This window comes from Chiloscyllium plagiosum, chromosome 31 (genome assembly GCF_004010195.1).
Source record: "Chiloscyllium plagiosum isolate BGI_BamShark_2017 chromosome 31, ASM401019v2, whole genome shotgun sequence".
Classification (NCBI taxonomy): domain Eukaryota; kingdom Metazoa; phylum Chordata; class Chondrichthyes; order Orectolobiformes; family Hemiscylliidae; genus Chiloscyllium; species Chiloscyllium plagiosum.
Window position 1 is genome coordinate 39,545,546 of NC_057740.1, and position 27,980 is coordinate 39,573,525.

The 27,980-nt window shown below is 43.6% G+C and overlaps 2 protein-coding genes across 5 annotated transcripts in view; both read left to right on the forward strand.

The window, feature by feature from the left end:
- The first annotated feature begins 1,409 nt into the window (after nt 1–1,409).
- mrpl34 (mitochondrial ribosomal protein L34) lies at nt 1,410–9,222 on the forward strand. Its single transcript, XM_043721446.1, has 2 exons — nt 1,410–1,514; nt 8,791–9,222. Exons 1-2 carry the CDS (start codon nt 1,480–1,482, stop codon nt 9,110–9,112), a joined length of 357 nt encoding a protein of 118 aa, XP_043577381.1. The 5' UTR covers nt 1,410–1,479; the 3' UTR covers nt 9,113–9,222.
- Nucleotides 9,223–27,708: 18,486 nt separating this feature from the next.
- borcs8 (BLOC-1 related complex subunit 8) overlaps nt 27,709–27,980 on the forward strand; it is a 25,801-nt gene continuing 25,529 nt past the window's right edge. For all 4 annotated transcript variants that reach the window (XM_043721447.1, XM_043721450.1, XM_043721448.1 and 1 more), the window contains exon 1: nt 27,709–27,782. In XM_043721447.1, the coding sequence (XP_043577382.1) occupies nt 27,746–27,782 (37 nt within the window). In that variant the 5' untranslated portion in view covers nt 27,709–27,745. The remainder of the gene's footprint in view (nt 27,783–27,980) is intronic.

The window sequence follows — 27,980 nt, forward strand, 5'->3', positions numbered from 1 at the left end:
AGTCAGAGAGATGTACAGCATGGAAACAGACCCATCAGTCCAACTCGTCCATGCCCACCAAATTTCCCAACCCAATCTAGTCCCACCCGCCGGCACCCAGCCCATATCCATCCAAACCTTTCCTATTCGTATACCCATCCAGATGCCTTTTAAATGTTGTCATTGTACCAGCCTCCAACATTTCCTCTGGCTACTCATTCCATACACCAACCACCCTTTGCGTGAAAAAGTTACCCCTTAGGTCCCTTTTAAATCTTTCCCCTCTCACCCTAAACCAATGCCGTCTTGTTCTGGATTCTCCCAACCCAAGGAAAGAGCCTTGTCTACTTACTCTATCCATGCCCCTCATGATTTTATAAATCTCTATAATGTCACCCCCATCCTCCGACGCTCCAGGGAAAACAGACCCAGCCTATTCAGCCTCTCCCATTAGCTCAAAACTCCAACCCTGGCAACATCCTTGTGAATCTTTTCTGAACCCTTTCAAGTTTCACATCCTGCTGATAGAGGGAGACCAGAATTGTACACAATATTCCAAAAGTGGCCAAAACAATGTCCTGTACAGCCACAACATGACCTGCCAACTCTCGTACTCAATGCTCTAAACAATAAAGGAAAGCATACTACACGTTTTCTTCACTATCCTATCAAGGTGAAACTTCACTTTCAAGGAGCTATGAACTTGCACTCCAAATTCTCTTTGGTCAGTAACATTCCCTAGGACCTTACCATTAGGTGTATGAGTCCTGCCCTGATTTGCCAATGAATCTTCTTCAGAACTGAGGTTCTGCTTTCTCTGCACGGATGCTGCCAGATTTGCAGAGTTCCTCCAGCTATTTTTGCAGCACGGTGACTCAGTGGTTAGCATGATTGCCTCACTGCACCAGGGACTGAGGTTCGATTCCAGTCTTGGGCTGGAACCTGTGTGTAGTTTGGATATTCTCCCATTGTCTGTGTAGAATTTCTCTGGGTGTTCCAGTTTCCTCCCACAGTTCAAAGATGTGCAGGTTTGGTGAATTGGCCATGCTAAATTACACATTGTGTTCAGAGATGCGTAGGCTAGGTGCATTAGCCAGGAGAAATGTAGAGTGATAAGATAGGGGAATGAGTCTGGGTGCATTTCTCTTTGAAGGGTCAGTGTGGACTAGTTGGGCCGAATGGCCTGTTTCCACACTGCAGGGATTTTAAGATTCTGTGTTTGAACAACGAGTCTGAGTGGGTTACTCTTCGGTGGGTCAGTGTGGACTAGTTGGGTCGAATGGTCTGTTTCCACACTGCAGAGACTCTATGATTCTGTGTTTGAACAAGGTTTGCGCACCACTGAACTACAACCCCCAGAATGCTTAGCGTCCACGTGTGCGCAGTAGCCCATCCCGCAAAGTAACCTGTTATTGGGTAATCCGTGGACCAATAAAACGTTGGTATGTTGGTGGGTGGGCACGTAGGCCTCAAAGCGGAGCCTGAGCATCGAGTGCGGCGATGAGCTTCGTGAGGGCGGTGGTGCGGGGCTGCAGGTACCCGGGGAGCGGAGTAGAGGATAGATTTGTTGTCGTGCGTTCCTTCACGTGAAAAATACGGTGAAAATGTTTATACGTTGTGCCCACCTCAGTGACAGAACCGTGGATGCTGTAAATGAGAAAGGATGTGACTGCAGACCCACAGCAATGTGGTTAACTCTAAACCAGCCTCTGGGCAGTTAGGGATGGGCAATAAATACTGACCCAGACAGTGGCACCCATACAAATATAAAACAAAAAACCCACCGCCATCAAACCAGGCACTTTACAGCCTTCAGGACTTAACATTATTGAGTTCAAATCTCTGCAGATGCTGGGATCTGGACTGAAAGTAATCAATGCTGGAGATCTCACTGGGTCAGGCAGCATCCACGGAGAGGGAGAGCTAATGTTTCTACTCTAGATGTCTCTTCATCAGAGCCTCTGAAGTGTCGGAGGGGACAGCAGTTGGTTAGATGCCCAACCACTCCACACCGACCCTCCGAAGAGTAACCCACCCAGACCCATTTCCCTCTGACTAATGCACCTGACACTATGAGCAATTTAGCATGGCCAATTCACCCTAACCTGCACATCTTTGGATTGTCGGTGGAAACAGGAGCACCCGGAGGAAACCCACGCTGACACGGGGAGAATGTGCAAACTCCACACAGATAGTTCCTGAGGCAGGAATCGAACCTGGGACCCTGGTGCTGTGAGGCAGCAGTGCTAACTACTGAGCCACTGTGTCACCCCTGTTCTACAGTTTGGGGTGAGGTGGGTAGCGGGTGTTGCAGTGAAATTTACATGAAGTGATGGGAATGTGAAACTGCCAGACTTGAAAGGACAGTAACTGGGGGAGGGGTGGTCATGGGGTTGTAGAGATATACAGCACGGAAACAACCTTCGGTCCAACTCGACTTGATATCCGAGGTTAGAGACAAAAAAGCTGCAGATGCTGGCATTCAATGTAGACAAACAGGAGGCTGGGAAAATGTGGCAAGCCAGGCGGCATCAGGAGGTGGAGAAGTTGACATTTTGGGTGTAACCCTTCTTTAGGACTGGGGGTGGGTGTAAGGGGAGCTGCAGATAAAGGGATTGGTGGGGGAAGGGTGGAGAGGTGGGGATAGGTCTTCCATTCCTCTCAGCCACCTGGATTCATTCCTCCCATCAACCAACGAGGTTTGTATCCTCTACTGTCTTTGCCTGTCTGCACCTCACCACCCTGCTTCCCCACCCCATCCCACCCCCTTTGTCAGTAGCTCCCCTTACATCCACCCTCAGTCCTGAAAGAGGGTTCTACCAAAAATGTCCATTTCTCCACCTCCTGATGCTGCCTGGCTTGCTGTGGTGTACCAGCCTCCAACCAAATATCCTAACCTAATCAAGTCCCATTTGCCAGCACTTGGCCCATATCCCTCTAAACCCTTCCTATTCATATACCCATCCAGATGCCTTTTACATATTAAAATTCACACAACACCAGGCTGTAGTCCAACTTCCTGATGCCTGGCTTGTGCTTGAAATGTCGATTCTCCGGCTGGTCGGATGCTGCCTGACCAGCTATGCTTTTCCAGCACCACACTCTTGACTCTGATATCCAGCATCTACAGTCCTCACTTTCTCCTTGAGTCCAACTTTGTCCACCCCAGTCCAATACTAGCACCTCCAGGTCATGTCTTTTCAATGTTATAATTGTACCAGCCTCCACCACTTCCTCTGGCAGCTTGTTCCTCCATGCACCACCCTCTGTGTGAAAAGGTTGCCCTTTAGGTCCCTTTTAAATCTTTCTCCTCTCATCCTAAACCAATGCCCTCTAGTTCTAGACTCCCCTTACCCTCAGGGAAGAGACCTTTATATACCTTATCCATACCCCTCATTATTTTATAAACCTCCATAAGGTCACCTCTCAGCCTCTGATGATACAGGGAAAACAGCCCCAGCCTATTCAGCCTCATTCTATAGCTCAAAGAATTGATTCACATTTTAAAGGTGTTAAACTCGATATTAAGTCCAGAAGGCTGTAAAGTGCCAGTTTGATGGTGGGTTTTTTTCTATTCATATGGTTGTCACTGTCTGGGCCAGCATATATTGCCATCCCTAATTGCCCAGAGGGCAGTTGAAAGTCAACCACATTACTGTGGGTCTGAAGTCACATATAGGCCAAAACGAGTAAGGTTGGCAGATTTTCTTCTCTGAAGAATAGTGAACCCGGATAGGTTTTTCCTGACAATGGTTTCATGGTCATCATTAGTCTCTTACTTTTAGATTGTTATTGAATTCAAATTCCACCATCTGCCATGACCGGATTTGAGCCCAGGTCCCCAAGGCATTACCCGGTCTCTGGATTAAAAGTCAAAATAATACCACTAGGCCATCACCGAGCCTCAAATGATTTTAAGACTACTTTCTTGTAGATAATTCCTTGAGCAACAAAGGAGTCAAAGTTTTTGGAAGCAGGTGGGAATATAAAGTTGAGGCCACCATCAGATCAGCCATGACCTCATTGAATGATGGATTAGGCTTGAGGGGCCAAATGGTGTATTCCTGCTCCTAACTCGTATGTTTGTAAGTTATTCAGGCAACTGAATTCCCTCATCCCTGGAACTACACATATGAATCTTTTGAAAGTCTTCCCACTGTTCGTAAGTCATGGTACCAAAAACTGGAAGCAACGCTAGTTGCAGCTGAATCACTTTATTAAAGGTTCATTGTAATTTCCTTACTTTTTGTACTTCTTGCCTCTCTTGGAAATCCCAGCATTCTGAATACTTGACTATTCACTTCACACTCTTTTTAAACAAACAAAGTTGGGTTAAGCAGCCCCTGATGGGCCACTACCCGTTTTCTGAACCCATCCCACCACATCCATCGAGCACAGAATCATGCAGAGGTCAGCTTTTCTCTCGTGGGGTCTGACAGGAACAGTACCATGTGTCCAAACTCACTTATGCTGGTATTTATTAACCCTAGAGGTCTCTGAAAGGGCTGGTAATAAAAAATATTTTAAGGTAAATACTTCAAATTTCTTTGAACAAAAATTACGTCCTGTCTCTATTATTTTTAATGCTGTCATGATGAACACATTTGGTAAACAATGTTGATAAACTGCTAAGCAGAAATTAAATTGGCGGTTAATAGGATAGATAGCGAGGGAAAGAGAGAGAACGGATGCCATTTGGTTTCCATCTTACGTTTATCCCCCGCTTTTTGTATCATGCTTTTATAAATTTCACATTTACAAAGGAAACTTTCGATGTAAACTTATCATGCTGTATGTTCACTTGGACCAAAGGAGGTACGGAGAAAATATCTCTCTTAGCAGAAGAGTCAAGAACCAGAAGGCATTGGTGTAAGAAGTAATTGTGACATGAAGATAAATCTGTTTTTTTTTTAAAACACGTTGAGTGTTTAGAAGATTTATGCACTGCCTTACTCAATTGTGAAGGCACCTTCGGTTGTGATTTTTGAAAGAAAGTTGAGTAATTATCTGAAAAGAAACAATACAGGGAAGAGAGGTGAGGGGAAATGAGTTGAGTTGCTCTTACAGATAAATCAAATGGCCTTCTTCTGTACTACAACCATTTTATAACAGCTGCTTATCCCTCCCAAGCATAAAAACATTAATAATTGTCTGTTATAGCTGGCCGAAAGCATCATTCCCCCCCCCCACAACAATCACCATTGGGAGCTGCTGTATAATTCAAAAACAAGGTTTCCATTATACATAAATGCTAAGGCATTTAAATTGGTAAAACATGACATTAAATAAGACCAGATATAACCGTTTTAGTAAAGTAAAGTTGGTGGGACATTCTGGAGTAATGCTTGATGTGCATTTTGGGTGATGGAGGTGGGGGTGGTGGTGAATATGGGCAAGTAAAATTTTTACAGAAAATTCCAAAAACAAAATGGAATCAAATACAGCAGGAGTTAGAAATATGAAAAACAGCAAGTGCTGAAAATACTAAACAACTCAAACAGCATGCATGGAGAGAGAAACAGAAACCTTTTGTGAAAAGTCACTGTGAAATGTTAACTGTGTTTTGTACTCTGCAGACCCTGGCAGCAATGAAATTAGGAGTCAGCAATAGACGGATTGTACCTGTTTCACTGTTCCCTTGGTCTCTCTGAGTGAGATCGCTCTATGGGCTTGCAATCAAAAAATAAATTAGACTGCTGACTGTATCCAAATGGAATTAAGTCTTTCCAGCTGGCAGGAGAGAGTGAGAGACAGTCTTGTTCCATTTTTCTGGAGTTGAACTCGGCATGTAGCCAAGCTAGTTCTTATGTTGCCCACGCATCGATGAATGGGCCAAACTATGCAATTTTTCAATTAGAAAGCCTCTTGGCAAAGAAAATGCCATTATCCAAGAGAGGAAAGATAGACAAAAGAGGAAGGCTGCTAGAGAATGAAATTGCTTTTCTTAAAAGAAAGCTTAAGATGTGGAATCCTGCAGTATTTGCAGGACTGGAATATTTGATTTATTTATTTGGTTTGTTTTATTCATTGTCACATGTATTTTGTTAGAAAATACAGTGAAAGTGTTGTATAATGTTGTCACTCTCCAGCGCCATGTTAAAACACAGAAGAATAAACCAAAACATAGAATATGCAGGCAGGAGAATAAAGAAAAAGTGTTCACCTTTCCAGCCCTCGTTGTGAAGTGCTTTGCCTAGTGGCCAGGCATGAGTCCCCTTTGCTGTGCTGTCACTGCCTCTGAGACAGAAGTTGTCACTCTTTGGCGTCATCTTGACTCCATCGATGTCCTTGCCATGAACACTGTCTGGATCCCGCCCACGCAGATGCTGCTGAGTACCGCACCAGCCCAAACCTGACTGTGCTGCTGTCATGAGTCTGCTTCGGGCCCATCTCGCCAATACTGCAGGTTCTAGTACTGGGTTCAAATGCACCTTTCCATGAGTCTGGATGCAGATACCACCCGGGAACCCCGACTTACCTCTGCCACAGCAGCCATGAGTAGGCACTAGGATGGCTACGGGACCGCACTGGGACCATTCGCCGACGGCCATAGGACCGCGTTGGGACCATTCGCCGACAGCCATGGGACCATTCGCCGACGGCCATGGGACCGCGCTGGGACCATTCGCTGACGGCCGTAGGACCGCGCTGGGACCATTCGCCGACGGCCGTAGGACCGCGCTGGGACCATTCGCCGAAGGCCACGGGACCGCGCTGGGACCATTCGCCGAAAGCCACGGGACCGCGCTGGGACCATTCGCCGAAGGCCACGGGACCGCGCTGGGACCATTCGCCGAAGAAATGGAAAGAAGAGCAGATATGCCTTGGGCTCATAAGCCCTACTCCACCGCCATCTTACGAGAATAGGCCATTTGGCCCAACTGTTGCATGCTGTTGATGCTCCACAAGCTTTCTCGCACCGTTCCATATATCATCCATAAAGTAAACCTAACAGCAGGATGAGTAATACTACATGGACTACACCGATTCAAGAAGGTGCCAACACCACTTGCTCAAGGGCAGTTAGGGATGGACAATAAGTGCTGGCTTGGCCAGTGATGTCCATGTCTTGTGATTTTGTTTTTGTCGATAAACGTATTATTTTCTCCTTCAGGTACTTATCTAGCTTCATAAATGCATATATACTTTTCACCTTCAGTAACTGCCATGTTGTCTTTTGGGTAAAAAGGTTTATCCTGAATTCTCCATTGGATTAGTAGTAGTTGTAAGATTAGATTAGATTCCCTACAGTGTGAAAACAGGCCCTTTTGGCCCAACAAGTCCACACCGACCCTCCGAAGAGTAACCGACCCAGTACCATTTCCCTCCGACTAATGCACCGAACACTATGGGCAATCAGCTGGCCTGCACATCTTTGAAGTGTGGGAGGAAGCCCACACAAACACGGGGAGAATGTGTAAACTCCACGCAGACAGTCGCCCGAGGCTGGAATTGAACCCGTGTCCCTGGTGTTGTGAGGCAGCAATGCTAACCACTGAGCCACCGTGCCGCCCTAAGTTCTGGTAGGTTCTAGTCTCCCCTACCAGTGGAAACATCTTTGTCTCCTGATGTGATTTGGCTCTTTTGCTGACTATGTTAAATCCTCTGGCTACATCCATGGAAACAGTTTCTCTATGTATTCTTACCACACCCTCACCCTTCACCATGTCTCATATCGAAATTAATCAGTAGCATTGGTCTGCTACCACAATCTAGAGCAGCAAGATTTGTAAGACTGTTATACATGGTATTGTTCCACTATTGTTTTAATGGTCCCTACACACCCTTAATAAAAAAAAAGGTAAGAATAGACTGACAACACACTTGAACAAAATGTGGGCCTCTGTTAAAGCAAGATAGTTTTATACGTATTAAAAATCTGACATCTGCACACATTTAGTACAGATTATAGCATAATAAATGCCTTTGGTGGTCCAAAGCGGATACTGCCTGATAACATCATACAGCAACCCTACTGGAGAGAGAGTCTAATTTTAGTGTGACATGCTGTAGGAAAGATTTTGTTAAACTTGAAAGGGTTCAGAAAAGATTTACAAGGATGTTGCCAGGGTTGGAGGGTTTGACTTATAGGGAGAGGCTGAATTGGTTGGGGCTATTTTCCCTGGAGTGTCACAAGCTAAAGGGGGTGACCTTATAGAGGTTTATAAAATCATGGATGGTTGGGGTGAATAGTCAAGGTCTTTTTCCCAGGGTAGGGGAGTCCAAACCTAGAAGGCATAGGCTTAGATGAGAGGGGAAAGATTTAAAAGGGACCTGAGGGACAAGAGGGTGGTGCGTGTATGGATCGAGCTGCTAGAGGAAGTGATGGAGGCTGGTACAATTACAACATTTAAAAGGCATCTGAATGGGTATATGAATATGAAGGGTTTAAAGGGATATGGATTAAATGCTAACAAATGAGACTAGATTAATTTATGATAGCTAGTCTGCATGGACAGGCTGGACTTAAGGGTCGGTTTCGTTCAGTACATCTCTATGACACTTAAGTTTACATAACTTTCATTATAGATATAGAATTCACAATAACATTTATCACAGTATGATGTGGGGAGAAGTGTATGATTTGCAGATGGAGACTGATCTCTGCAGTCTCTTTCTCTTTTCTCTAACTTAAGTTCTCTTACTCTATTTCCTGGCCAACTGTTTATCAACATACATAGCCAAAGTAGTTCATTAGTATGGCATTAAAAGAATGAGAGAAAAGACTCTGGGCATATGTTTAGTTAAGACTGGAATATTTGCATTGAGGCTCACTCATGTAACCTCTGTCGTCTTTGCTGCTTCCTCCAGGTGGGGGCCAGTACCGTTCTTGGCCCCTGTTGTACCATCGAGCTCCAGTCTGTATAAGTTCTGCAGCACCCTCCTGTCACGGCCCAGTGGCCTCTTGACCCTGAGTCCATCGGTGAGCCAGCTGGAGGCTGGTGGCTTGAGCTCCCGGCTTTTCCCTTGGAGCAAGGGGCAGGTCCGGACGAAGAAACGTGGCACTGAGTACCAACCAAAGGTCATCAAGAGGATACGGACTCACGGCTGGAAGAAGCGTATCAGTACCCGGGGTGGCATCGAGGTGATACTGCGCAGGATGCTCAAGGGGCGGAAATCATTGACCTACTGAGTTCACCTGATCTTTGGAGGCATGTACTGACTGGGAATAGGCGAGCCACAACACCATTACCACACTTTTGAATGCCACTGTACATATTGTATTAAACTCTTTTGGGCTTATAGAATGTCTGTTCTTATTTGGGGCATTATCAGTTTAGAGTAGGGGGGACGTTGCTGGCTGATTGGCACATTAATAACTACTGAGAGAAAGTGAGGACTGCAGATGCTAAAGAGTCAGAGTCAAAAAGTGTGGCTCTGGAAAGCAGGTCAGGCAACATCCGAGGAGCCAGAGAGTCGACGAAATGTCAGCTCTGCTGCTCCTCAGATGCTGCCTGATCTGTGTTTTGCCAGCGCCATACTTGTTGACGTTAATAGTTACATGCATCTTAATCTAGCACATACTCATCTCGAAACATTTGGGTGACCACAATTTGCCTTGAATCACCTAAGATGGACGGAGCAAGGTTAATAATCATCTGCAGCTCCTGGTTCAAAACATGCAAAATATGACCTTTGATGTGATGCTGTGCAGCAGGTCAGGCAGCATCCAAGGAGCAGGAGAATCGACGTTTCGGGCATGAGCCCTTCTGAAGACATCAATTCTCCTGCTCCTTGGATGCTGCCTGACCTGCGCTTTTCCAGCAACACATTTTTAGCTCTGATCTCCAGCATCTGCAGTCCTCACTTTCTCCTTTGATGTGATGCCCCAATTGCTGAATAGTCCACTGACACTCAATGTCCAGCCTCCCATATGGAAGGGATGTTGACACAAAAGGCTTATTGTCACGTATAGATTATGTTAAATGATTTTTAAACCATTGCATTTCAGCAAAACCTTGAGTAAGTCAGGGCACATAATTTAAATGCCGCTGAATTTAACTTTTTGCACTCTTTTCAGCAACAAGTGCTCCTGGATTTGAGTGCAAGACCCACTCCATTAGAGGCAGCCTCATGTGAAAGTTTTGAATGATTTTTTTTCTCTCTTTCCATTTCTTATTCAAAATGGAGTAACTTAACAGAGGACCTTGCAAAATGTCAGGAACAAAATCGATCAGTAGTGTTAAGGCAGCAGGTTTGTTTGCCGTAGCAGCCAACATTCTGACGCTTTTAGAGCAGTATTTGGTGCCAGAATCATTTGTTCGCATTTGGGGTGAAACTGTCCAAACTAATTTCCAATAATACCTTTGTTAAACAAATTAGCCACTAGTCACGTGTCTATTTGGAAGTCCAGATGGAGTTAATAGCTTTCTCACTTAGTAAATTTTAAAAGGAGAAATAGTCACTATCAGTCTAGAATACAAGAGCAGAGATGTACTGCCAAGGCTGTATAAGGTTCTGGTCAGACTGCATTTGGAATATTGTGAGCAGTTTGGGACCCTGTATCTAAGGAATGATGTGCTGACATTGGAGGGGTCCAGAGGAGGTTTATGAGATTGATCCCAGGGATGAAGGACCATATGAGGAGCGGTTGTGGTCTCTGCCTCTGTACTCATTGGAGTTGAGAAGGATGAGGGGTGATCTGATTGAAGCTTGCAGAATACTGAAAGACATGGATAGAGTGGGCATGGAGAAGATATTTCCACTGGTTGGATAGACTAGAACCTGAGGGCACAGCCTCAGAGTGAAGAGATGACCCTTTAGAACTGAGATGAGGAATTGCTTCTGCTAGAGGGTAGTGATTCTGTGGGACTCATAGCCGCAGAAGACTGTGACGGCCAAATCGTTGAATGTATTGAAGACAGAGATAGGTCTTGATCAGGACAGGGATCATAGGTTACGGGGAGAAGACAAGAGAATGGAGTTCAGAAATATGAACATCGTGATTGAGTGGCAGACTAGACCCTTGATGGGCCAAATGGCCAAATTGTGCTCCTGTACCTTATGGTGCTATAGCAATCACAATACTTGTATTCATGCATGTGAATTTCAGTCGTTGATTACTTGTGCAATGAGAAATATAGAAAATAGGAGCTGGAGTAGGCCATTTGGCCCTTCAAGCCAGCTGTGCCATTCTGTATGGTCATGGTTTATCATCGAACTCTGATCCAACTTTCTCCCTATACCCTTTGATCTCTTTGGCCCTAAGAACTATATCTATCTCCTTTTTGAAAACATTAAATGTTTTGGCATCAGCTGCTCTCTGTGGCAGAGAATTCCACAAGATATGTTTTGACAAAGCTTTTCTCCTTGCATTCATCAGGGCATTTTGCAAGAATACAAATACAAGGGCGGGTCCTTTGTGGCACAGTGGCAGAAGGTACGGGTTCAAGTTCCACATACTGCAGGGGTTTTCACATCTGAATTGGTCACTTCAAAATATTTACTAATAACGGGAAAGTCATCCTGCACAAGAAGATAATACTATTTGGTTGGCAAATGAACTCTGATATGCAACACCTCTATCAATCATTGTACTCTCAAACAGTTTAAATTTTTTTTTCCTTTGAATTGATATTTTGCAAAATTTCCTGATGAGTGCAAGATGAAAAGCTTCGACAACATGTCCTTTATTTCAGCAGCATTCAGTTCTGTACCACGAAGCATCCACCTCACCCTAATATACCTTAAAGGCAAAGCAGAGATGCTGTCTTTTCCTCGGGTAACCATTGGAATGAATGTAATTCAGGTGAAAACATCAGGCTCGACAGTAAAATGATGGCAACAAATAGGGAAAGTTATGTCAGTATGTTTTTGGCTTGACACATCAATAATTGTGGAATAAAGGAAGTCAAACCAATAATGAGCATCTCGAGCAAACAAGAATGCAACATTGTATGTTTCAATAAAGTCACCTCTCATTTTTCTAAATACCAATGAGTATAGATAGAACCTCTCCTTGTAAGATAATCCCTCCATACCCAGGATCAATTTTTGAACTTCCTCCAATGCCAGTATATTTTGCTTAAGACCAGGGGACCAAACTTGTTAATAATTCTGTTGTGGTCTAACTAATGCCTTAGGAGAGAGTGAGGACTGCAGATGCCAGAGATCAGAGTCGAGAGTGTGTTGCTGGAAAAGCACAGCAGATCAGGCAGCATCTGAGGAGCAGAAGAATCGATGGTTCACATCGATTCTTCTGCTCCTTGGATGCTGCCTCTCCTGTGCTTTTCTAGTAACACACTCTCGACACTAACTAATGCCTTGTACAGTTTTACCAACACTTGGTATTTTTGTACTCTGGTTAGATATCAAGGGGAGGGGGTCTGGATGAATAACAGAAAGATGGGGTCTGGAAGTGGTGGGCAAGAAGGATCTGGGGAACAAGACCGTGGTTCATAGTTTGTGAAGGAGTCATCCTGAAAGATAAATGGGAACTGGATGGAGGCCAGCTCCACAGTGCTTCTCTGGCAGACAGTAAGTTAAACCTGGCGACAGTGGTTTGGCACCGCATTTTGCTTGTTTCTGGAGAGATTGAATCCGTCCTTCACTCTTGTGGAGAAAGGCCACTGTGAATTAAATATATTTTGCTGCTATCAAAGCTTTATATCAATGCCAAAGGCCCATGAGCACATTTCACCTCCACCAGCCTGGTATTACAATTCTACCATCTCTCCATTGAAGTACAGGCTGTTTCTTAAATGCATCCAGTATCAATAACTTTTACAGTGCAGGATGAGGCCATTCATCTCATCCTGCCATATGGAAGAGCTATCAATTAGTCTCACTCCCCTGCTTATTCATTGTAACCTTGCAAACTTTCCTAGCCACAATCTCTGAAGACCCTGATATTCAGCTATCAATCACCACTTTCAGCACAATCCTTGTGCCTTTCTGCCTTGCATTCTTCTGAGCTTGTGCAGACATTCCTGTTGGTTTATCTGTTCTATCCCATCAAGTGCATTTCCAAGCAGCGTACATGTTGGATTCAGCCATGTTAACTTTCTTTTGCTCTATCTTTGGCCCTGAAGGTTATCTTATCACTTTCCTGTTCATTGGAATCAGAGAACATAAGAACAGACCATTCCGCCCCTCAAACCTGCACCACCGTTCTAGATCACAACTAATCAATACCATATTACCATGCTCGTCCCAAATCCATGGACATCATTTGTAACTAGATTTCTTTCTCTGTCTTCAAATTAATGACTGGACTTCCATAGCCTTCTGGAGTAGGGAATTCAAAAGATTCACTTCTCTTTGAAGAAGTTCCTCCTCATCTTGGTCCTAAATGGCTTGCTCTTTGGTTGAGACTGTGCCCTATGGTTCTAGACCCTATAGACAGGGAAACTGTCTTTCTGCATTGACTCTGTCTATCACTTTCAGAATTTTGTAAATGTCCATGAGATCTCCTCAGTGGTCAGTCCTACTATCCCAGGAATCTCTGTTGCATGTCTCTATGACAAGTATATTCTTCCTTAGGCAAGGGGACAGGAACTGCACAAAACACTGCAGTCTCACTAGACTTCTAAGTAGTTGTATCAAGACTTCTTTGCTCTTGTACTTAACTCTTGTTGCTCTGAAGACTAACATGATGTCTGCCTTTCAAATTGCTTGTTGCACCTACATGTAACTTTCAGTGACTTATGATTGAGGACACCCAGCTTCCTTTAGATACAAACACTTTTCCAATCTCTCACCATTCAACAAATGTTCTCTATCTCCTCCTACCAATGTGGATAACCTCACACTTAACCACACTATTTCATCTGCCATAGTCTTGCCCACTTACAGCCTGTCAAAATCCCCCAAGCCCTCTTTACATTCTGCTCACAATTCATTCCCACCATCTACAAATTTGAAATTATTATGTTCAAATCATTAAAATAGATTGTGAACTTCTGGGGTGTAAGTATTGATCTTTGTAGTATCTCACTGGTCACATCCTGCTAACTTAAGAATGACCCCTCTACTTCTACTTTCTGCACTCTGCCTGTTAACCAATCCTCACTCCTTGCTTGTATACTATCCCCAATTCCATGCACTCGAAGTTTGATTGCTAATCTCTTTTTGTAGGATTTTGCTAGGAACCTTCTAAAAATCCAAATAGCACCATATCCAATTATTCCCCTTTATCAGACTCTGCTCGTGACATCCTTAAAAAAAAAATCAAGTTTGTCAAACAAGGTTTCCCCTCATAAGTCTACGTTGACTCTGCCCAATCAGACAATTATTTTCTAAGTATCCAGGAGTCATGTCCTGTTCTCAGCATGGCATCTTTCCCTTGTCAGCTATGACTCATTGTGTAGCACTCCCTTGATCCTGAGTCAGGACGTTATGGGTTCAAGACCCATTTCAAAGATTTCAATAGTCTATAAGCTGACTAGGGTAGGAATAGGGCCAGTCAAAGACAGAAATGGGAAGTTGAATGTGGACCCTGTGGAGATCGGAGAGGTGCTAAACGAACATTTCTCATCGGTTTTCACTCAGGAAGAGGAGAATATTGTAGAGGAGAAGAATGAGGTATGAGATATTAGGTTAGAAAGGATCGAGGTTAGTTATGAACAGGTATTACCAATTCTAGAAGAAGAGAAAGTACACAAGCCCCCGGATCGGATGGGATTTATCTGCGGATTCTCTGGGAAGCTAGGGAGGAGATAGCTTAGCCTTTGGCTTCGATATTTGAGTCACCATTGTCTACAGGTTTAGTACCAGAGGATTGGAGGTTACAAATGTTGTGCCTTTGTTCAAGAAGCCCGAAACATCGATTCTCCTGTTCCTTGGAAGCTGCCTGACCTGCTGCACTTTTCTAGCAACACATTTTTCAACCCTTGTTCAAGAAGGGCAGTAGAGATGACCCAGGTAATTATAGACCAGTGAGCCTTACTTCTATTGTAGGAAAGGTTTTGGAAAGGATTATAAGAGATGAGATTTATAATCATCTAGTAAACAACAATTTGATTTCAGATAGTCAACATGGTTTCATCAAGGGCAGGTCGTGTCTCACAAACCTCATTGAGTTTTTTGAGAAGATGACCAAGCATGTAGATGAGGGTAGGGCAGTTGACATGGTATACATGAACCTCAGTTAATCCTTTGATAAGGTTCCACATGGTAGGCTGTTGGAAAAAATGCAGAGGCATGGGATTGAGGGAGATTTAGCAGTTTGGATTAGAAACTGGCTTTCTGAAAGAAGGCAGTGAGTGGTGGTTGATGGAAAATATTCAGCTTGGAGTCCGGTTACTGTTTTGGGACCACTGACTTAGGCGCAGGCGTAGGCGAATGGATTAGTAAATTTGCAGATGACACTAAAGTCGGTGGAGTAGTGGACAGGTTTGAAGAATGTTACAGGTTGCAGGGGGACTTGGATAAATTGCAGAATTGGGCTGAGAGGTGGCAAATGGAGTTCAATGCAGCTAAATGTGAGGTGATACACTTTGGGAAGAATAACAGGAAGGCAGAGTACTGGGTCAATGGAAAGATTCTTGGTAGTGTAGATGTGCAGAGGGATCTTGGAGTCCATGTACATAGATGCCTGAAAGTTGCCAGGTTGATAGTGCTGTTAAGAAGGCATACGGTGTGTTAGGTTCATTTGTAGAGGGATTGAGTTCTGGAGCCGCAATATTATACTGCAATTATACAAAATGCTAGTGCGGCCACACTTGGAATATTGTGTACAGTTCTGGTCACCATATTTCGGGAAGGATGTGGAAGTATTGGAAAAGGTGCAGAAGAGATTTACCAGAATGTTGCCTGGTCTGGAGGGAAGGTCTTATGAGGAAAGGCAGAGAGACTTGGGTCTGTTCTCATTGGAAAGAAGAAAGCTAAGAGGTGATTTGATAGAGACATACAAGATGATCAGAGGATTAGATAGGGTAGAAGTGAAAGTCTTTTTCCTAGGATGATGACGTCAGCTTGTACAAGGGGGCATAACTACAGATTAACGGGTGATAGATTTAAGACTGATGTCAGAGGCAGGTTCTTTACTCAGAGAGTGGTAAGGGCATGGAATGCCCTACCTGCCAATGTAGTTAACACAGCCACATTAGGGAGATTTAAACAATCCTTGGATAAGTACATGGATGATGATGGGATAGTGTAGGGGGACGAGCTGAGAATAGTTCACAGGTCAGGACAACATTGAGGGCCGAAGGGCCTGTTCTGCGCTTTATTGTTCTATGTTCTATACTGCCAAGTGTAATTGAATGAATTATTAAGTCAAGTACCTATCTGCCCTTTCGGATAGGTGGAAAATAAAAATCTTATGTTACTATTTCAAAGAAGAGCAAAGGAGTTAACTCTGGTGTCCTAAACAATATGTATTAACATCTCTAATACTCGATCATGATTGCTTTGCTGTTTGGGAACTATCTGCGCACAACTTGGCTGCTGTATCCCCTATGTTACAAAATTAGCTGTACTTCAAAAAGCACTTCATTGGCTTTGGGACATCCTGAGGATGTGAAAGGTGTTGTAGAAATTAAATTCTTTCTGCCTAGAATTTCCCAATGGAGCACAGAGCCAAGAGTCTCACAATGACCTTGAGCACTGGGTGCAGCGTGTATGCTCAGTAAATGATATCCTGCAGCAAAGATTTCTCTACAGCACCTTCTAAATCCACAAGCCCCACCAGCTGGATGGATGACAGCAGCAGGTACATATGAAACCATCACTTTCAAGTTATGCCCCTTCCTGATTTGGAAATGCATCACCGTTCCTTTACTGTCACTGCTTCAAAATCCTGGAGCTCCTTTCTGTCTTTTATTCCAAAGTCAGAAGCAATTGAAGAAGTTGACTCTATAACACTTTCTCAAGGGTAACAAAAGATGAGCAATTTCTGAAAACCGAAAGAACTGCATATGCTGTAAATCAGAAACAAAAATAGAAATTGCTGGAGAAGTTCAGCAGGTCTGGCAGTATCTGGAGAGAAATCAGAGCTAACGTTTCAGGTCAACTGACCCTTCTTCAGAACTGGGCAATTTATGCTAGCTCCTTGGAATGAATTGTAGACAATGTTCCTAATGCCCAAAGTGACAGTGATCCTCGACTCGCTGCATCAATCAAGAATTTATTCCCAGTTCAATAAATGAGCATCTCTAGCCATTAGTTTCATTGATGTTGCATTTCATTTCACAGCTGTCAGGTTTCTGCCTGATCCAAAAATGGACAGAGGATGGAAATGAGTCTGAGGATCTGGTGTTTGAATAGAGTCATACAGCATGGAAACAAACCCAATCCAACCAGTCCGTTCCAACCATGTTCTCTACCCAAACTAGTTCCACTTGCCTGCATTTAGCCCATATCCCTAAAAACCTTTCATTTTCAACATTGCTACTGTATCTGCATCCTTATTTCCTCTGGCAGATCATTCCATACACGAACCACTCCCTGTGTAAAAAATGTTGCCCCTCATGTCCTTTTTAAATCTTTCTCCTTGCACCTTAAAAATATGCCCACTGATTTTGAACTCCCCCACTTTAGGGAAATGATCTTTGCTATTCACCTTATCTATGCCCCTAATGATCTTATAACCCTTTGTAAGGTCACCCCTCAACCTCCGATACTCCAGTGAAAAACGTCCTATCCTATCCAGCCTATTTTTATAACTCAAACCCTCCATTCCCAGGAACATCCTGGTAAATATTTTCTGAACCCTCTTCAGTTTAACAATAGAGTGACCAGAACTGGACACAGTTCTCCAGAAGAGGTCTCATCAACATCCTATATAACTTCAACCTCCCAACTCCTATACTTAAAAGTCTGAGCAATGAAGGCAAGCATGTTAAACACCTTTTTAGCTACCTGTGATGCAAATTTCAAAGAATTATGTGCCTGAGCCTTTAGATATTGAATGGATAGACTGTAACACAGCCCAAATCCGTACTTTATGAAATTTGTAAATAGTATTTCAATGATTGAGAATTTAATGAACTCAGTAGGATAGCATTTGATCCACAGACAAAATGCAAGGTGCAAATTCTGTAAATTTAGGAGACCTGGATTTTGCAATCAGTTATAATCAAAGGTAAGGTCACTACAGTATCATTCTCTATTAAAGGTGGTAGTTTAACCTGAGGGTTACCATGCCTCAGGGAAGGAGGAAGATTGAGAAGGAGAGTTCTTCAAAGTGATTTCAACTGGTGCAGGAATTGAACGCATGCTGTTGGCATCAATCTATATTTCTGATCAGCCACCAATATTTCTGATCCTTTTAATAAAAACACATGCAAATAAAAACCGAAAGAACTGCGAATGCTGGAAATCAGAAACAAAAACAGAAGTTGCTGGAAAAGCTCAGCAGGTGTGGCAGCAACTGTGGAGAGAAATCAGAGTTAATGTTTCAGGTTCAGTCACCCTCATAATTGTGCAATCTCTTATTACCTTATGTCATTTATTGCCTATAGTTAAATTATGAACTTTAATTATTTATTTTATTGATATTTTCCTCACTAACATGTTCAGCAATATTTAATCTCTGGAGCAGATGAGACTTGAACCTAGGCCACATGGATCTGAGATAGGGACACTACCATAAGCACCTTTATTAGATGTTTTATTTGAACTATCATCAAAGTTAGGCATATATTGCCATAGTGAGCGTAACTATGATCTCAGCAGTTATGCATTGCAATATGGCAGTGGAGTAGGGCTCCTGAGCCACAGCTTGTGTGCTCCAACTGCTTTTATTTCTTATTTTCCTACTTTTTTCTTTATTTTTGTTAGTTATTTTTAGTTATTTTTCTCTCTCTCTACTCGCCTTCTGGAGGGAGCTCGGATGGTAGCAGCTGGGGACCCAGAGCCGGGACTTTGCCAGTCAACCATGAAGTGGTTGGTGTGGCTGGGCAGAACTCTGGCAATTGGTGGAATTGTTCAAACAGCTGGGGGGGCCTGGAGCAGAACTCTGGCGGCCAGTGGCAAGACAGCAGCGCGGAGACGCAGGGATGGAGAGATCGAGGGATATCAAGCACTCATAGGAAAAGCCCAGTGTGGAACCACTGCAGGCCCAAGGCTGAAGAAGGCCTGCAATTTGGAACTTTTTATTTCTTATTTACTACTGTAATGTTGAACTTTTATGTTTCTTTATTTTTCGACTCTTCACCTAAAATTTTGTATCTGGGTACCTTATACCTAAGATGACGCCATGAATGGTGACATTGTAAACTTTTCACTGAACTCGTGTATCCCTTTACTTGACTACACCTGACAATAAAGTCTTATTATAATTCTAATAAATCAATCATCCATTCATCCATTTGTCCATCCTTTATTTCCTCCATCTGTTCATTAAACCAGCAGGCAAAGTTGAACTGTCTAGTCCTTGGTAGTATAGTGGTTAGTATCCCTGCCTGCTATGTGGGAGACTAGGGTTCAATTCCCTGCTGAGAAGGTGGTTATATTTAATAGACAAAGTCTTTTCCCTGGGATCGGGGAGTCCAGAATTAGAGGGCATAAGTTTAGGGTGAGAGGGGATAGATATAAAAGAGACCCAAGGGGCAACTTTTTCTCACAGAGGGTGGTTCGGGTATGGAATGAGCTGCCAGAGGAAGTGGTGGAGGCTGGTACAATTGCAACATTTAAGAGGCATTTGGATGGGTATATGAATAGGAAGGGTTTGGAGGGATATGGGCTGGGTGCTGGCAGGTGGGACTAGATTGGGTTGGGATATCTGGTCGGCATGGACGGGTGGACCGAAGGGTCTGTTTCCATGCTGTACATCTCTATGACTCTCTGACTAAGCATTAACCCACAGAAAGACCTTGGGCCTTGTTGCTGATGGTGTCATTAATTCCTTCATTAAGGAAAGAAAGACAATGGAAAGTTAGCTCTTGGAGTTTATGTATAGAGGTCTACAGAGTAAGGGAATCTAGAAGGTTGATGATTGGCTTTGAGTTGGGTTGGCTTCCAAAGTGAATTGAATATTAAATTAAGTATTAGAAAGGACATTAGATTTCCCTCAGCTGGAGTACTTCTCAAAGAGTTGTGGAAGGACATGAAGGCATTGGAAAAAGTACAGAATAGGTTTACAAGACAGATCCCAGGGATGAGGAATTTCAGTGAAGATAGATTGGAAAAGCGGGTCTGTTCTTGGAGAAGAGCAAGCTGAGAGAAAATCTGATTGAAGTGTTAAAAATCATAACCTGCCTGGACAGCGATAACAAATGGAAAATGTTCCTGCTCATGAAAGCATTGAGGATGAGAAGGCACAGGTTTAAAGTAATTAATAAAACAAGTTAAAGTGAAATGAGGAAAATCTTTTTAACATGGTAAGTAGTTGGGGTCTGAAATGCACTGCCTAAGTGAGCGATGGAGACAGGTTCAGACCAAAGGCAATTTGATGGTCATTTGAAAACATAATGTACAGGGAGAAAATGTGAGATTGTCAGTCTCTCAATCAGAAAGCTAACTCGGACACAATGGGCTTTATGACCTCCTTCTGCACTATCAGAATTTTGTGGTTCTGTGACGTTTAAAAATTCTCTCATGGGACATAGATGTCACTCACTGGGCCAGCATTTATTGCCCATCCCTAGTTGTCCCTTGAGAAGGTGGGGGTGAGCTGCCTTCTTGAACCACTGCATGTGCTGTAGGTATACCCACAATGCCATTAGGGAGGGGATTCCAGGAAACAAACCTGCTCTCACTTTTGTTCAAAGACTCAGGCATATCATCGTAAGTTCCAAATTGGAAGAAGCAGAAACAGAATTTAACAATGAGGCAAAGGCAGAGAATTCTTGAAGGTTTGCTTTTTGTCACTGTGGCATTTCCTGTCTTTGCTGATTGCTGCATTGATGGAGGTGCATGGTATCCCTCACACAACATTAGTGGAACTTGTAATGCGTAATTCGTGGGAAGCAATGTTTGAGCATCATATTAAACTGCTGCTGTTCATAGCCCAACAATAGGCCATTAAATCCCTCACAGGAAAAGAGATCAGATATCACCCTCATTAATAATGCAAGAAGACAACTTCAAGAGAAATTACAGAAATCAATGGCACCTTAGGTTAATGGAACAGATGCAGGGAGAGGAGGGAGGCCCAGGTTTAAGTCCCATGCGCTCTGTGCTGAGTTAACAGATCTCAGCAGGCAGGATAGTGCAGCAGTTAGTGGGTGAGCAAGAAAGAGGCCTGGATGAATAATTCAGAAGAACGTAAATTCAGATACCGTCATGGCATTTTGAGCATTGGCTCTCATTTTAAAGAAAATCTGGGAGATTCTGGGATGGTGAAAACCCAACTAGTTAATTAATACAACAGTCACTTACACCTTCAATGTAATATCCCAATATGCTTCACAGTGGCATTTGGAAACAAAATGTGGCACTGAATCATATAAAGAGTTATTGAGTCAGGTGTCCGATAGCTCAGTCAGAGAACCCTGTTTTAAAGAGCACCTTAAAGGAGTAGAGTGAGGAACGGTGTTAGGGGGAAATGGTGAAGTGTTTAAAGTAAGATAGGATCAAGTGACCAAAATTTGAGCAGCACAGATATCTCAGAGGGTTGTAAGGCTGGAGGAGATTACAGGGTTAGAGAACTTTATAAAATGAGGGTGAGCACTTTAAGAATAAGATGGTGCTTTACTTGGAGCCAGTTGTGGGTCAGTCAGTGAGTGAGGTGTTAGGGGAACAAGATTCAATATGAGTTAAAACACAGGCTTCAGAACTTTGGCCAAAGCCTCACGGTCAATTGTCCAGTTACCACTGCTCCACCACCTCCCCAACTGTCTAGAGTCACATATGGGCCAGACCAGGTAAGGATGGCAGATTTCCTTCCCTTCCCTAAAAAGCACTATTGAACTAGATGGGTTTTCATAACAATGGTTACATATTTTTATTCATTCATGGGATGAAGGTGTCACTAACGAGGCAAGCATTTATTGCCCATACCTCGAGGGCAGTTCAGTGTCAACCACATTGCTGTGGGTCTGGAGTCATACATAGGCCAGACCAGACAGTTTCCTTTCCTTAAGGGACCAGATTTTTTTTTTCCCAACTGTCAACAATGGTTTCACATTCATCATCAGACTCTTAATTCCATTTTTTTGTTGTTGAATTAAAATTCTACCATCTGCTGTGGCAGGTTTTGAACCTGGGTGCCCAGAACATTAACCGGGTTTCTGGAATAACAATACAGCAATTATGCCACTAGGCCATCACCTCTGAATGAGGGGAATTATTATAACTTTTCAACAGCTCTTTACTGAATTAAATTTAACCATGTGCCATAATAGGATTCGAACCCCTGTCCCCAAAGCATTAACCTGAGTTGCTGAATTACTCATCCAGAGTAACAGCATCACCTCCCTCTACTTTATATAGCTCTGAGACTGCTTCTCATTCCATCCACTAGGGACAGTTTGGGATAGCCAACACATGCCTGACACACCAGCAACATCCACAGTCGAAAGGAATTAATATATAAAACAAAATAATTATTGACACTGCTGTGCCAGTCAATGAGTTGGAGGTGGAGTGGGATTCCCAGCAATTTATCTTCCAGCACACAGAATTTATTTACTTAGCAATACTAAACAATAGTCTGGGGGTGTATTCCCTAGAGCATTGGAGGCTGAGGTGTGACCTTATAGAGTTTTATAAAATCATGAGGTTAGGGTAAGTCTTTTCCCTGGGGAGGAGGAGTCTAGAGCTAGAGAGTATAGGTTTAGAGTGAGAGAGGAAAGATTTAAAAGGGACCTAGGGGGCAACTTTCTCACACACACCAGAGAGTGGTGTGTGTACGGAATGAGCTGCCAGAGGAACTGATGGAGGTTGGTTCAATTACAACATTTAAAAGACATCTGGATGGGTATGTGAATAGGAAGTCTTTAGAGGGATATGGGCCAAGTGCTGGCAAATGGGACGAGATTAGGTTAGGATATCTGGTCGGCATGGATAAGTCAGATCGAAGGGTCTGTTTCCATGCTGTGCATCCCTGTGACTCTGTGACAAATAAGATAATTCTGAGCACAATTTGCACATCCACTGCTGATTGTGGCCAAAGCAGCAGAATTTAATTTTGTATATTAAGATACATTTGGCTCTATATGGGTGATGGTGACCCTGGAATTCAAACTAAGCGAGGATAATTGTATTTATTTCAAGTGTCAGAGCAGATTGCAAAGCTTCAACTGAAACAGGAGGCTGCAAAATAAGAAAAAAACAAACTGTCCACCCCCACCCCCCCAGGTTCTGCCGGGGAGTGGAGGAGCTACGAGGAATCTGACCTAGTTTCCAGTTGTTTACTTTATGAAATGATGAAAGCCTCAGACTGTGAGTCTAATGCGATCTGGACATCTTTAAAAACAGCCCTGGTGCTGATTATGAAAGGCTAGAAGTGAGTGATGGGGAACTATATTATAGTATATGGTGCAGTCACAAGATAATGAGGATGCGCTGTTGTGGCTGGGGGTTAGGGGTGAGTGAGGGTGATGTTAGTGGCTTGTTTTCCTGGCCATGGGAAATGTCCAAGTTTGTGCAGCGTAGCCTCAGAAGCAACACAGGAAGGTTAAATCCTTGTCCTTGTTAATTTCCTCTGAGCTAGCTGATAGAACCAAAGGCACTATGAGGACACAACGAGTTATTATGTTATGAGCTGCAATGCACTGTCTGAAAAGATGGAAGCAGGTGCTTTATTAACTTTCAAAAGAGAAATATTCGAATCGGAGAAAATTCACAGGATTTTCGGGAAGAGTTGGTGGAGGACATCTAATCAGAATAGCTGCACTAGGCAGTCAGTGGTGTCAGGAAGCACAGAAGGGCTTCAGTTATGATCTACAAGCCTATGTTTCTGACCTAGAAGTACGCCCCTGCATGAGTTAACACAATGTCAGGAGAGGGGGTGAGAAGTGCAGAGAGAAAAAATAAGGAACAGAAAAGAAATGAAGACTGTAAATATATCTCAGTGAATTAGAGACAGCAAGTTAACAGCCTGGCACCCTGCTCTTGCACAAGAACTGCCAGTTGGTGTCATTAATATTCAGTTGAAACCTGAGACCTATTCAAACAGAGTGCTCATTCAATCACCCTAGCAGGACATTCTGAACGCTGTATCATTAAAACAAGCCGTTATTTCATTTTAGATGTTTTGAGGTCACATGGTTTAGGGAGGGAGGGGGGAAGCGTAGAGCAGCAGCTTGAGCAGAGTGGACCCTCCCTCCTGTTTGTCACTTTTCTGAACAAAGGTGCTAACTCCCCCTGACGGACAGCTTCCCATCCCCCCATGATCCTTCCTGGCATGCATAGAAACCAATTGAAGGGGCTGAATCACCTTGTGTGAAACCGTTTCTGCAGTTGTCTGAATTTCCACCAATGCATCAGTAAATGATCATTGTTTACTTACAGAAGCCGAGGCAGTGATTAGCAGTGGGCTGCTTGACCGGGTAAGGCATCACGATCAACTGCAATTTTGTCCTCATGTGACATTCACACCAATGTGGCAGGTATCATTGGTGGAGTGGGAACTTTGACAGGTTGTTTAATGCCGCTCATAGGGGATTAGCTATATTGCCAGGGTTGGGGGGTTTGAGCTCTAGGAAGAAGCTGGATAGGCTGCGGCTGTTTTCCCCAGAGCGTTGGAGGCTGAGGGGTGACCTTATGGAGGTTTGTAAAATCACGTGGAGCATGGATAGGGTGAACAGCCAAGGTCTTTTTCCCAGAGTTGGGCATAGGTTTAAGATGAGATTTAAACAGGACCTGAGGGATGACTTTTTCAACAGAGGGTGGCGTGTGTTTGGAACGAGTTGCCAGAGGAAGTGGAGGCTGGTACAATTACCACATGTAAAAGACATCTGGATGGGTACACGAATAGGAAGGGTTTAGAGGGATATGGGCCAAACGCTGGTGATTGGGACAAATTCAGTTTAGTTGGCACGGATGAGTTGGACCGAAGGGTGTGTTTCCGTGCTGTATAATTCTATGACTCTACCAAGGCTGAGTTAATCAGATGGATTTAATCTGAACCCTCCTAGGATCTTTGGCAAATTTGGCAGGAGCTTGTGTGTGAGTGTGGAGAGGAATGTGTCAGAATGCTACTCCCCACGGCAGCTGTCACAATTCAATCCTTGCTCAAATTCATAAACATACTTTCATTTACTGAGAAGTGGCGAGAAACCACAAGCTCAAACTGAAGCTGTTTAACACCTCACAAACCCAGAAGAGGTGGAAAGCAGTGCACTTTGCATTCTCACATGTGCCATCTCTCTTAACTGGACATTCCAAAGACAGGAACAGGAGAAGTCTAGTCAACTCCTGTTCCTGCGACATACCCCACCTTGATTCACTCCCCCAGGTTTGCCCTACCATCAGGCATGTCCACTGGGTTCTTCAAAGCCCATTAACCCACTTCCCCTTCCTCAACAAAAATCTACTGATCTCGTTCGTGAAGTTTCCAATTAACCTAAAGCATCCACAGCCTTTTTAAAGTCCATAGGTTGTGGACATGGCAGACTGGGCCAGCATTTATTGCCCATCCCTAATTTCCCTGGAGACAGTTCAGAGTCAACAACATTGCTGTCAGTTTTCAGTCATGCCCAGGCCAGAACCTGTAATAATAGCAGATTTCCTCCCTCAAAGCCCATCCAATGGGTTTTTAAATGACAGTGGTTTGATGGTCAGTACTAGATGAGCTGTTTTTGAATTCAAATTTCACCACCTACCATTATCCTGAGGTTCTGGACTATGGGTTAAATAACACTATAACAAAGCCACCATCCCTGGTTTACTGCTTGACTAACTTGCTACTTTTCAGATTCCTGTTCCAGAGCTCACCCCCTGAGTGGCATAGATCTAATTTTAAGATTGCATCTCTTTGTTCTGGAATTTCTCCACCAAGGGATTGCCCTTTGATTGACACAACATCCTCCAACACTGCAGAAACTCAGGCCACTCAGCCCCTAAGCACATTGCACCATTTCCCGGACTCTAGCTTCTTGCACATGCTTCCTACCCTTCCTTCCAGGCCATGCTTTGAGCTGTATGTGTCCCATCCTCTACAATTTCTTTCATCCATTTTTTCAAATCCTTTCTTAAAATCCACCTCATTGATGAACACTTTGGTCCTCCCTCATCACCTGTCCTTTGTTTAATATTTCATGTTGATTGTCCCTCTGCAAAGGACTTTGGGAAGGATTTGTTTCAGTGGAGGTTGCTATGTAAATGCAAATGAATGGTGTAACTTTGACCTGGTACCGCATAGCGACCTGTGGACAACAGGAACCAGGTTCATGTCTGGATGTGATGCTCCATGTGATTGAATGGCTAATCCACACTCGATGTACAGATTCTCACATGTGAAGGGGTTGCACTGGCAGATTTTTCCTTGCAGGTTGTTGCTCTCGGAGCTGTAATCCTCTGACTTTCCATTGCTGCCTACTTCCCCCACTTCTCCATCATCAGTCGCCTTACATGTCCATTTCAGCAATAGGAACAAACGTAGGCCATTCAGCTCCTCAAGTCTGTTCCACCATTCAGTGAGGTCATGGCTGGCCTAACATCAAACACCTTCTTTGGCAGGTCCTGGTGTCCCCCACAGGCCAATCACAAAACAAACAGACCCTCCATCTCTTGTTTGAATGATGATTGATAGTGAGTGTAAATCCTATTTCTTCCTAGGCTGGAACACTTTTAATACATATAAATAGTAAAACATCTCCATAACTCTCACAATTTCTTCAAACATCTCAACCATACTTTACTTAGATGTGTCCTGGAAATTAATAGTGGAAGTCCTGGAAATGCCAGGGCAATCCTTGAGATTTGGCAGCACCAAATATGCGAGAGAGTTTTGATAGGAAGGCACTGAAGAAACAAGTAAAAGCAGAAATTCCTGGAGAAACTCTGCAGGTCTGGTGACATCTGAGGAAGGGACTTGATGGGTTTCTCCAGCAATTTCTGTTTGTGTGTTTCAAATCTCCAGCATCTGCAGTCCTTTGTTTTGTTTTAATTTCAAAAGAAATTGTTTTTTTATTTGCCAGACCTGATTTGATCTGATTTATTATTGTTACATGTACTTAGGTACAGTGAAAAGTTTTGTTTTGCGTGCAGATCATATCATACAAAGTGCACAAGGATGATAGATCAGAGCGAGAAATACAACATTACAATTGCAAAGAGGGTGCACAGAAAGCAAGACCAACGTTAGATTTGGAATTTGAGAGGCCCATTCAGAAGTCTGAGAACAGCGGGGAAGAAACTGTTCCAGAACCTGCTGAGTTTCTCCAGCACTTTCTGTTTTTGTGTGTTTCAGATCTCCACCATTCCCAGCCCTTTGTTTTATTTCAACCTTATTGGAAATTGGCTCTATTTGCCCAAGCTGCTAAGTTTCTTCAGCAATTTTTGCTTCTGTACGTTTCAGTTCTCCAGTCCTTCGTTTTAAATTTAAAAATCACACCACACCAGATTATAGCTGAACAAGTTTTATTTTCATTTCCAAATAAACCTGCTGGACCTGGTGTGGTGTGATTTTTAACTCTGTGCATCCAAGTGCAACACTATTATCTCCACATCATGGCATTGTTTTAAATGACCAAGGGAATGAGTCTTGATTTTAATTTGATTTTGCCACACAAGAAGAAGTAGTCGAAAGGAAAACCTTCGTCAAAAAATAGACGAGGAATTAGAATGAAGCTTAAATGAATCAAAAAAGGGAAAGTTGAAGGGATTGCTTTGTCTGGGGGCAGGGGGAGAAGGCGGAACTATTGTTGAGGGCCTTGGTTTCCTGGAGGGGGAGGGAGGATGGGTGCGCACTTCCTGGGGATGGGGCGGATTGAAGATGGAGGACCAGGAGATGTACCTGAAAGTGAAGAAAGGTGAGAGTTTCCTCACAGAACCCGCTCAAAATATCAAACACTCAGCGAGGGGCAGTCAGTCAGAACCTCCCCCGCCCCCCCCCCCGGGGGCGAGGGGAAGGGACGAGAAAGAATCGGCTGCGGAGAGCGGACATTGCATTCGCATAGCGCTTGGCACGTCCCGGGAAATGTTCCTCCGCACTTTAATTATATTTAAAA